Source organism: Amphibalanus amphitrite, unplaced genomic scaffold, assembly GCF_019059575.1.
Source record: "Amphibalanus amphitrite isolate SeventyFive unplaced genomic scaffold, NRLGWU_Aamphi_draft 001055F_arrow, whole genome shotgun sequence".
Lineage (NCBI taxonomy): Eukaryota > Metazoa > Arthropoda > Thecostraca > Balanomorpha > Balanidae > Amphibalanus > Amphibalanus amphitrite.
In genome coordinates, this window is record NW_024882549.1 from 3,132 (window position 1) to 14,616 (window position 11,485).

The window sequence follows — 11,485 nt, forward strand, 5'->3', positions numbered from 1 at the left end:
TTCCAGCTTGACAGCGATTTCCTAGTGACCTGGAAATTTCCTAGTGACAGCGATATCCTAGTGACCTGGAAATCGCTGTCAAGCTGGAATCGGGGTCGAGGAATCGATTGAGACCATTTACAAGCCAATCGGACGGTAACTTTAGGCTGTAGAGCGTTCCCGTCCTTTGACCTTGGCCTTGACCTTGAAGGTCATGACCTAGTGACCTGGAAATCGCTGTCAAGCTGGAATCGGGGTCGGGGAATCGATTGAGACCATTTACAAGCCAATCGGACGGTAACTTTAGGCTGTACATAGAGCGTTCCCCGTCCTTTGACCTTGACCTTGACCTTGAAGGTCATGACCTAGTGACCTGGAAATCGCTGTCAAGCTGGAATCGGGGTCGAGGAATCGATTGAGACCATTTACAAGCCAATCGGACGGTAACTTTAGGCTGTAGAGCGTTCCCCGTCCTTTGACCTTGACCTTGACCTTGAAGGTCATGACCTAGTGACCTGGAAATCGCTGTCAACCTGCAATAAGGAACAAGGAATCGAATGAGGGCATTTTCATCAAAATCGGTTCACTGGTTCTTGAGTTATTGCGTTCCCCGTCCGAATATCGAATTCTTAGTTTGATATTCGAGAACCTTGACCTTGACCTTGAAGGTCATGACCTAGTGACCTGGAAATCGCTGTCAACCTGGAATCGGGGTCGGGGAATCGATTGAGACCATTTACAAGCCAATCAGACGGTAACTTTAGGCTGTAGAGCGTTCCCCGTCCTTTGACCTTGACCTTGACCTTGAAGGTCATGACCAGACCTAGTGACCTGGAAATCGCTGTCAAGCTGGAATCGGGGTCGGGGAATCGATTGAGACCATTTACAAGCCAATCGGACGGTAACTTTAGGCTGTAGAGCGTTCCCCGTCCTTTGACCTTGACTTTGACCTTGAAGGTCATGACCTAATGACCTGGAAATCGCTGTCAAGCTGGAATCGGGGTCGGGGAATCGATTGAGACCATTTACAAGCCAATCGGACGGTAACTTTAGGCTGTAGAGCGTTCCCCGTCCTTTGACCTTGACCTTGACCTTGAAGGTCATGACCTAGTGACCTGGAAATCGCTGTCAAGCTGGAATCGGGGTCGAGGAATCGATTGAGACCATCTACAAGCCAATCGGACGGTAACTTTAGGCTGTAGAGCGTTCCCCGTCCTTTGACCTTGACCTTGACCTTGAAGGTCATGACCTAGTGACCTGGAAATCGCTGTCAACCTGCAATAAGGAACGAGGAATCGAATGAGGGCATTTTCATCAAAATCGGTTCACTGGTTCTTGAGTTATTGCGTTCCCCGTCCGAATATCGAATTCTTAGTTTGATATTCGAGAACCTTGACCTTGACCTTGAAGGTCATGACCTAGTGACCTGGAAATCGCTGTCAACCTAGAATCGGGGTCGGGGAATCGATTGAGACCATTTACAAGCCAATCAGACGGTAACTTTAGGCTGTAGAGCGTTCCCCGTCCTTTGACCTTGACATTGACCTTGAAGGTCATGACCTAGTGACCTGGAAATCGCTGTCAAGCTGGAATCGGGGTCGAGGAATCGATTGAGACCATTTACAAGCCAATCGGACGGTAACTTTAGGCTGTAGAGCGTTCCCCGTCCTTTGACCTTGACCTTGACCTTGAAGGCCATGACCTAGTGACCTGGAAATCGCTGTCAAGCTGGAATCGGGGTCGGGAAATCGATTGAGACCATTTACAAGCCAATCGGACGGTAACTTTAGGCTGTAGAGCGTTCCCCGTCCTTTGACCTTGACCTTGACCTTGAAGGTCATGACCTTGTGAGCTGGAAATCGCTGTCAAGCTGGAATCGGGGTCGAGAAATCGATTGAGACCATTTACAAGCCAATCGGACGGTAACTGTAGGCTGTAGAGCGTTCCCCGTCCTTTGACCTTGACCTTGACCTTGAAGGTCATGACCTAGTGACCTGGAAATCGCTGTCAACCTGCAATAAGGAACGAGGAATCGAATGAGGGCATTTTCATCAAAATCGGTTCACTGGTTCTTGAGTTATTGCGTTCCCCGTCCGAATATCGAATTCTTAGTTTGATATTCGAGAGCCTTGACCTTGACCTTGAAGGTCATGACCTAGTGACCTGGAAATCGCTGTCAACCTAGAATCGGGGTCGGGGAATCGATTGAGACCATTTACAAGCCAATCAGACGGTAACTTTAGGCTGTAGAGCGTTCCCCGTCCTTTGACCTTGACCTTGACCTTGAAGGTCATGACCTAGTGACCTGGAAATCGCTGTCAGGCTAGAATCGGGGTCGAGGAATCGATTGAGACCATTTACAAGCCAATCGGACGGTAACTTTAGGCTGTAGAGCGTTCCCCGTCCTTTGACCTTGACCTTGACCTTGAAAGTCATGACTTAGTGACCTGGAAATCGCTGTCAAGCTGGAATCGGGGTCGGGGAATCGATTGAGACCATTTACAAGCCAATCGGACGGTAACTTTAGGCTGTAGAGCGTTCCCCGTCCTTTGACCTTGACCTTGACCTTGAAGGTCATGACCTAGTGAGCTGGAAATCGCTGTGAAGCTGGAATCGGGGTCGAGGAATCGATTGAGAACATTTACAAGCCAATCGGACGGTAACTGTAGGCTGTAGAGCGTTCCCTGTCCTTTGACCTTGACCTTGACCTTGAAGGTCATGACCTAGTGACCTGGAAATCGCTGTCTAGCTGGAATCGGGGTCAAGGAATCGATTGAGACCATTTACAAGCCAATCGGACGGTAACTTTAGGCTGTAGAGCGTTCCCCGTCCTTTGACCTTGACCTTGACCTTGAAGGTCATGACCTAGTGACCTGGAAATCGCTGTCAAGCTGGAATCGGGGTCGAGGAATCGATTGAGACCATTTACAAGCCAAATCGGACGGTAACTTTAGGCTGTGGAGCGTTCCCCGTCCTTTGACCTTGACCTTGACCTTGAAGGTCATGACCTAGTGACCTGGAAATCGCTGTCAAGCTGGAATCGGGGTCAAGGAATCGATTGAGACCATTTACAAGCCAATCGGACGGTAACTTTAGGCTGTAGAGCGTTCCCCGTCCTTTGACCTTGACCTTGACCTTGACCTTGAAGGTCATGACCTAGTGACCTGGAAATCGCTGTCAACCTGCAGTAAGGAACGAGGAATCGAATGAGGGCATTTTCATCAAAATCGGTTCACTGGTTCTTGAGTTATTGCGTTCCCCGTCCGAATATCGAATTTTTAGTTTGATATTCGCGAATATCAATCTGCTGCTCAATTGATGAACGTTACGCAAGATTACTTATCTACGCCTCATCGCTTTTTAGTGCGAGGAAAACTTTATATGTGGTAGCCTTGGTAAAGTTTTTCATAATATGGTGCCTGGTACTAATGACATACACAGCGCACCAAATACAAGAGCCAGCAAGACCATGATGTTCTAAAAGCTAATCTTTGCTGGTAGGTTAACGCGTTACTAGGCAACAGATGCCCGTCGTTAGCGTGTTGCTAGGAAATATCAAGTCTGACCGAAGGAACATCTGTAATTGAACATATGCAAAACGCTGCATTGAGGCAGATGATTTTCTCAACGCGATAACAATAATATTTTTAGCTGATTGCTGCTGGTGCCTGGTGGCTGATTGAAGGTGGGAAGGTAGGTACCGGGGTATGTTAAGTATTTACTGTGCTTTATACTGTTTTAATTCTGGTAATTCATTGGCATTTCTGTTTAAAAAGAACTTCAGCCTGTATAAATGTCTGGATCTATCTATTTTTCAGTTGTTGGTACCTAGGTCCTACCTTACTCAACACTCAATAGCAGTAGGCGGAACTATGGTCAAGCGTACCCATTTTCGGGAACGCATTTTCGTTCCCATGTTTGGGAACGATAAACCCAAATATGGGAACGCCATGTAGGCATTATTTAAAACAAGAAAAAGAACCGTTAAATGACGTCCAAAAAATATAAAACGATCGTGAACCGCCTGATATTTGTCTCAATATTGTTGGGAAAGAGTTTGCTATTGTAAGGCCCATCGTAGTTTCAAATCGTTCCCCTATTTCTAAAGCAGTCCATCATCCGGGCCGCGAGCCCAAATTTGGGAACGCTCTCGTACACTGGCGCTGCAAGCGTTCCTTATTATGGGAACGGCGTACCCAAAATTGGGAATGATTTCACCGACGCCTTTCAGGGGCTCTTTTCATTAACAAGTATCACGTCCAACGCCGCAAATTATTGTTAACGCAACAATCATCAGATGACCTTTCCGGCAAGACCGTCGCATGTTTCGCCCGGTCTTCTGCGCTTTTATTCCCGTCGATCTCGCAGCGGGCACGCCCCCCTCTGCAGGATTACGTAATTCACAACGCTCAGCGATGTTCAACAAGGTCTTCCATACCTATATCCACCGTCCGCGCTGAGGGTGGAGACATGTCAAGCACCCGTCTGTTTATCACCGATAGTTGACGAGTACAAGGAAGTATCCAAAAATGGGAACGCTGAATATGTTACACCCTCAAAACACCTAGTCCCAATGAAAATATAGTTTTTTCCTTTCTTGATGAGTGTAAGTGGCAAAAGGCCTGGTAGGATGGGCACGAGGAATTATCGAAATCAGCATAAAAATTATAAATAAGCCACACAGAGCGAGCTATATAAGAGAAATTCCCCCAAAACGATCACGCTTAGAAACACGGAAGACAAAAACCACGCTCATGACGCTCCTTATAAAACAACTCTAAACAGCTAGCATCCAAATAAAATATGTCTTTCCGGGATGATAAAATACAGCTGGATAATTTTCAACCGCTTAAACTGAGTTTACAACAGTAGCTCGGTAAATTCACTCACGTTCCACACGGTCGTCCGCCCCGACACAAAAGTCAACAATATTACCTCGGGACCGTCCGCGTCTTCGCGTGCATTTGTCAGCATCTGGTGTCGATAGTATGAAAGTTCATAACCAGGCGAAAATTATTATACTTTACCTCAAACTAAAAAATGCTTCATTTTCCTTAAAATTGCATGTTAAATGTCGTATAACCCATATTTCCACCATTCTGTCATTTTCAAAAAATCATTAAAAATATCATTCCACGGTCAATTTCCTTGTTCCACGGTCAGATTAAAGATTACTTTATGGAGATTTAGTAGATACTTAAATCAGCGTGCACTTTTTTGAGACGTGATGCACTTTTGAGTTTTAGTGGGAGAACGGCCGAAAAATTGCCTTCCGTTCTCATAAATGGGAACGCCCGTTCCCATATTTGGGAACTCCGTTCCCAAACATGGGAACGTTCCTATATTTGGGTACTCATGACCATAGTTCCGCCTACTGATAGACAAGTAGGTAATTTAGAAGGGCCATCTAAAATTATGAACGATTTGAAGGTGATTCTGTACTGAGGTCAGGCTTTACCATGCGTGATTATCCAGGAAATGATGTGTGTGCAGTGTGATCTGCAGGTCCGTGATTTCGGACTCCCTTGATACCTTGACCTAGGTATCTATTGGTTTCTGTGATTTTTCAGAATTTCTGTGAATTATTGTACCTATGCTGGCATAACAATAACAGCTAATGAATGGTTTGCAACTAATGTACAAACTTGTTTTTTGCTGTATCTGTTAAAAACTATGATTTATTTTGTCATTTTAAGATCAGCCATGCATAAAAAATGTCATCATTGCGTCCAGTATGTTACTTGTATTTATACAATGTGCCACCAAGTGCGCCAACAACTGTCTCATCATGCAACCTCGCAGATTCTTCAAAAAAGTTTGTAGCTCTGACCTTTATATTGGCTCGGAAGTTGGACCATCTTCACCATCCTGACAATCCGGCATTTCCTGTACTGAACGTCTGGGATTTCCTTGACTGAATCTGCATGACCCCAGCATAGCCGACCCTGTGTATTACTTATGAGCTGAACTTCATCTGTGTACCGATTTCCTGCAAAACCCAACAAAATGTGGGTCACTTGCGTAGAATCCTGCGACCCGCATAGTGTAGCCAGTAGCCACATAGCTAGACCTTAACATAAAAAATCTTCATTTGGACAAATATTCGTACTGCTGTTTCAACCAAAATAAATGAAATAAACACAACACAATCTCTTACCTCACCTTACCATTGTAGCCTTCCAAGTAGGCAACACAATGGGCCAAACTTAGAAGAAATTGATGAATCAAAATTGAGTGTTCTGATCAGGCTCCACACTTCCGTGCATATGACTGGAGGTGGGGTTTTGAGCTGTGGACTTAGATGTTTGCTTTTTGTCATGTCACAAGCATAATATTTATGCTGTGTTCTAGTTCTTGATTGTTAAAACAGATTTGTTTGGTGAAATGGGATGATCATACATTCGCCCTGTACAGTTTGGTGAATCAACCAGCTCCACTCTGGGTCTGCCTCCAGTACGAGCTTCTCGGCAGTGCAGTTTTGTGGCAGAATTGCTCCATTTCGTTTCTGTAGTGCCTCTTTTTTGTAGCTACTTGGTACGTCAATAGAAAAAGTTTTCCAGGGTCTCATGCCAATCTTTATATAGAGGACTTGCTCCTTTTTGTGTTGTCTGATACCAAGTACCAAGTGAAGTAATTAATGGTGAACCATGGATCAGTCAGCCATGAAAATTATAGGTATCACTCTCTGGTGCCTGGCCTCTTAGATCTCTCTTTGAGATAATTATCACTGATATCACGACTTGGAGTCAGAAATTGAGCAAGAAGTGTTTGAGAGAATTTGCAAAGTGTTGTCTGCTGGACAGATTTGATAGGTATGTCAGTATGTGTATGCATTTTTCAGTTGATTTTTATCCAGCTGAACCAAAGGCAACAAGATGGGAATCTTGGAGAAGATTGCCGAAATTGAAAGAGAAATTGGTCGTACCCAGAAAAATAAAGGTGAGGGCATTCATGCCAATAAACGTGTCAAATTAATCGCCTTTCTCTCATGTGATGTTTTATTGCTGCTCTCATGTGATTATTGCTAGCTTCATTGCTATAATCCAGTTATTATGTGTTCATAAGTTATTATCGAAGCACAGTTTTTTTTCGAGCAACTATGATAATTTGATGTGCCATGATAAAAGTGACATAAGGGACCTGACATCAAATACTTTGGACTACATGCCCATTAGTATGATGCATATGAATATACGTACGGATATTGGACGTACGCTTTCTGGCAGTATCGGGGTCAGATTATCTGACTGTTGAATGTCGTCTCCAGCGACCGAGTACCATCTGGGACTGCTAAAGGCGAAGCTCGCCAAATACCGCACGCAGCTGCTCGAGCCGCAGGGCAAAAAGGGCGAGAAGGGAGAGGGCTTCGACGTGCTCAAGTCCGGCGACGCGCGTGTGGCCCTCATCGGCTTCCCGTCAGTCGGAAAGGTGGGTATAGGATAGATCCTACTTATAGGTCTTACTATAGATCATACTAACAGATCCTACTTCCAGTCAGTCGGAAAGGTGGGTATAGCCTCCTGTATAGCATCCTTTAGAATCTCACCTAACTAGTCAGACATCACATATTCAATATCGCTTGGTATCTGATTATTGTACGGAAGCTTTGGACTTCATCTAGATGAGTCCAACGGGTAGTAAGGACCCGCACAATGTCATTTCGTTCACTTACCTCATGTCTTGGCATCCGTCTGGTAAACTCTTCCATCGTCATTGTCTCGCTGACTTGTTTGGCATTCTCTGCCACAAGCGACGGGACTGCGAGCCTCCGTCTCAGTCTGTTCATTGCCCAATCGACCTTGTTGATCCGCCATGACCTTCACTACTCTTTCTCCCATACAGTCAACGCTGCTGAGCACGCTGACCAAGACGCAGTCTGAGTGCGCCAGCTACGAGTTCACCACACTCACCTGCATCCCGGGTGTCATCGACTACAACGGCGCCAACATCCAGCTGCTCGACCTGCCCGGTATCATCGAGGGCGCCGCGCAGGGAAAGGGACGCGGTCGCCAGGTGAGTGGCCCGGCCTGGAAACGCTCAGTGGGCACGAGCTGGGGCTTATCAGTCATGGCGACCCCGAACCCGGAACGGTGGCTAGTCAGAGACCTCGAGTTGTGGCCGGTCAGTGGCTGCTGACAAGTCAAGGGGTGGGACTTGTTACCTCGAGGCTCGACCTGTGTACGATCAGTGATCCCGAATTGTGACTGGCCAGTGACCGCTAATTAATTGTGATGCCAAGTTTAAGTGACTGAAGTAGTTGTCGCTAGTCATTCATGGCCATGAGGATTGATCTGTAGGCTGTGGCTGGTCGTCATTGGCCGCGAACCCAAATCGGTCAGTGACAGTGACCCTGGAGTATGACCGTTCGTTGACCCCAGTCCTGTGACCGATCACGATCTATAACCACAAACTGTGACAGGTCAGCGGGCCCGGGGCCACCGCTGATCGTGTAGCTATGTGTGGGTGCCGCGCCAGTGCGCTTCTGCCCGTTTTCTCTCTGTGGCGTCTCCTAACCCCTTCCCACCTCTCCCCGTCTAGGTGATAGCCGTGGCGCGGACCGCCGACCTCGTCATCATCATGCTGGACGCCACCAAGTCGGAGGTGCAGCGGGAGCTCCTGGAGAAGGAGCTTGAGGCGGTCGGGATACGGCTCAACAAACCCAAGCCGGGTATCTACTACAAACAGAAAAAGGCCGGCGGTATCCACTTCAACTCGACGTGCGCGCTCACCAAAGTCGACGAGAAGCTTGTGCAGCTCATCCTACACGAGTACAAAATATTCAATGCTGAGGTAAATTTTCGAAGTTTATCGTTTCTAAGATATAAGAGAATGTAGCATGTCCTATGTGCTGTTAGATATTTTTTTGCGGAGTTATTCATTTACTCATCTAAGTTCAACTGATGGTCAAGTCATTATCCATTACCTAGGTAGGCTGCTGTGCTGACTGGGTTTGTTTCGATGCGTTATGGAGGAATGTCTCGTAACGGAAAGCCCCAGTGCTGGTCTACGGTGAGTATATCCGCTGATTGCTGTTGACCAGTGTTCGTCAGCCAATTGTACCTCTGGATCGTCCCTCTCCGGTCATATAACTGCCCCACCGGCCGGTTCCTGTCACCATTTACTGACAAATCGTTCACGTACCCTTACCCCTGCCGCCGGCCAGGTGATTTTCCGTGAGGACGCCACGGCCGACCAGCTGATTGACACCATCTCCGACAACCGGGTCCACCTGCCCTGCCTCTACGTCTACAACAAGATCGACCAGATCAGCATCGAGGAGGTGGACCGACTGGCGCGGCAGCCCAACTCGGTGGTTGTCAGGTGGGTCCCGTAGTCACAGTTCTGCGGATCTTCAGTGATTAACTCAGGTTAACTCTGATTAACAGTGATTAACTCGAGTTTTCTGCCGCCGTGGGGCAGAGATGATAGGAGTTGTGACTTGTGAGCCGCTCATGGGGTAGCTAAATGGGAGTTGTCCACCTGATCAGCGTTGACGATCTTCTTCCTAGATGTGTGTTGTGGACGATAATGGTGCAAGTTAATTCATTGCCATTGTATACTATACCTGCACCGTGCACGACGAATATGGTTGTGCGTCTGGCTCAACGCCCTAGTGTCGAAATTCGTCACTGTTACTTACAAACGTGGGGATAGGTGGCGCTAGTGACAAACGCCTGAAGATAGACTGCACCGCATAGCATAGTGTTCTCACCGACGACAAATGCGGGCAGGTGCTTTTGGGTAATAGCCATTGCTTTTGCCTTTGTATGTGTGATGCGAGACAGATCACAAAGAGAATATGTCTAGTGTCTAATGTCTATTCATTTCTCGTTACTGGAAACGTTGCGATGATGGTTTGGGCGAACTTGGCCATGCGAGTGACTTGAACCAAATCTCAGCTGTGCTGAAACAAATCGTAGGACCTTACGATGCCATTTAGGTACTCTTGCATTTTCGAATGTTCCGGTAAACTAACATTGTCGTTTCTTCTCACACTAATTGACCATATTTTAGTGTCGACGATGAAGACTCCAATTCACCGCTGCTACCTGCCCCTCTCCCCTTTCTGCAGTTGTAACATGAAGCTGAACCTAGACTACCTGCTGTTCACCATGTGGGAAATGCTGGCGCTGATCCGCATCTACACCAAGAAGCCCGGCAAGCACCCGGACTTTGGCGACGCCATCATCATGCGGCGAGGCAGCACTGTGGAGCACGTCTGCCACTCCATTCACAGGAGTATAGTGGCCGTCTTCAAATACGCGCTCGTCTGGGTAAGGCGGGTGGCTGGCAGCTTGTTAACTTTTATGGACTTGTCAACTGGGAACAAATTGTCCTCCAGTCTCATACTGCATCAGTTTTGAACGACTATCTTATTCCTGCCTTATTTGTATTGCCCGCCCAGTCTCAGAATCTCAGTTTTAAGCACAGCACTTCTCCTTAAATTATTATTCCCATTTCTTCGCACGTACAATCAAAGCAACGGATTACCATCATTACGCTGCTCGTTTCCGCTTTATGATTTCTCTGACCGCATCTCTTGCCCGTTATGCGGGACTTGTGAATCGTGATGTCTTTCACCCTTTCCCCGCCCTCCCTCCAGTCTCCTCCGTCCGATAACCCTGTATTTCTCCCCACAGGGCCGGAGCACCAAGTACAGTCCCCAGCGGGTCGGTCTGGCGCACGTCGTTGAAGACGAGGATGTCATTCAGGTGGTCAAGAAGTGAGAGGGCACGGGGGACAGAGGAAGAAGGAGGGAGGCAGAGGGGCTCGGGGACGGGGCGCCGGGGGAAAGCGGCGGGTTCGGCGTGTGATGGGACCGGTCCGGTCTGCACTGTCTGCTGTGGGTATGTGAGTCTGTGAGTTTGTATTTGACTGGCAGTGATGGTGGAGTGTACGCAATCAATGAGTGCAGTCACGTATCTGGTGTGGAAGCCTGACCCCGCCGTGTGGCTCCGCGCTGCGGCGCCCCGTCCTTGGCCGTCCCCGGTGACAATATCGGCCAGCGCCCGGGCGTCGGTCGCCCCGGTGACGGTCCCTGGGGGTGGGCTGCGCTCCCGTGTGGCCGAAAGGGGTGGGTGCGGTCGGCGAGACCGACCGTGTTTGTTTCTATCTGAAGTGTTATATTGTGAACTGCGGAGCGGATGTCTATAGGTCAATAAATATCCTGACCGAGCAGCTTCGGGCGTTTGAACTTGTGTTTTACTCGATCGGTAAAAATTACAAGTCATCGTATTACACAACTTTATGGTAGGTCGGTTATACCTTGATACCTTTATTTGCGAACGAAGCGCCTGTATTGTTACGAGTAAATACAAGGATTACATTGCTCAGCCTAGCCATCTATGCTTTGCGCCCGTAAGGCGCGACCGTCTATCCCTCATTAGGTACCGCTACCGCTCAGGCACAAATGGTCTTATCGAAAATAGAGTGTTTGGACATGCGTTAAAAACCATTACCCAGCCATTGGCCTTTAGTTTTGCTATATTGCTGATTTGTCAGTTGG

The 11,485-nt window shown here is 47.6% G+C and overlaps 1 protein-coding gene across 2 annotated transcripts; it reads left to right on the plus strand.

Annotated features, from left to right (window-relative positions):
- The first annotated feature begins 3,442 nt into the window (after positions 1-3,442).
- Positions 3,443-11,157, plus strand: LOC122369602 (developmentally-regulated GTP-binding protein 2-like). 2 transcript variants are annotated; one of them, XM_043344455.1, is made up of 8 exons: positions 3,443-3,672; positions 6,821-6,918; positions 7,247-7,407; positions 7,822-7,992; positions 8,518-8,769; positions 9,143-9,300; positions 10,052-10,253; positions 10,620-11,157. In XM_043344455.1, the coding sequence occupies exons 2-8, from the start codon at positions 6,855-6,857 to the stop codon at positions 10,704-10,706; spliced, it is 1,095 nt and encodes a 364-aa protein (XP_043200390.1). In that variant the 5' UTR covers positions 3,443-3,672; positions 6,821-6,854; the 3' UTR covers positions 10,707-11,157. The 2 variants fall into 2 exon arrangements, with proteins under 2 accessions (XP_043200390.1, XP_043200391.1); XM_043344456.1 differs by having other exon boundaries at positions 3,588-3,664.
- Positions 11,158-11,485: the final 328 nt, after the last annotated feature.

What these genes read in the sequence shown, in the direction of transcription:
- LOC122369602 (XM_043344455.1), top strand. Translation starts at nt 6,855, where the DNA reads ATGGGAATCTTGGAGAAGATTGCCGAAATTGAAAGAGAAATTGGTCGT. An exon ending in ACAAAATATTCAATGCTGAG is followed by an intron (nt 8,770 to 9,142) that starts GTAAATTTTCGA and finishes GCCGCCGGCCAG; the next exon opens with GTGATTTTCCGTGAGGACGC. An exon ending in TCAAATACGCGCTCGTCTGG is followed by an intron (nt 10,254 to 10,619) that starts GTAAGGCGGGTG and finishes TTCTCCCCACAG; the next exon opens with GGCCGGAGCACCAAGTACAG.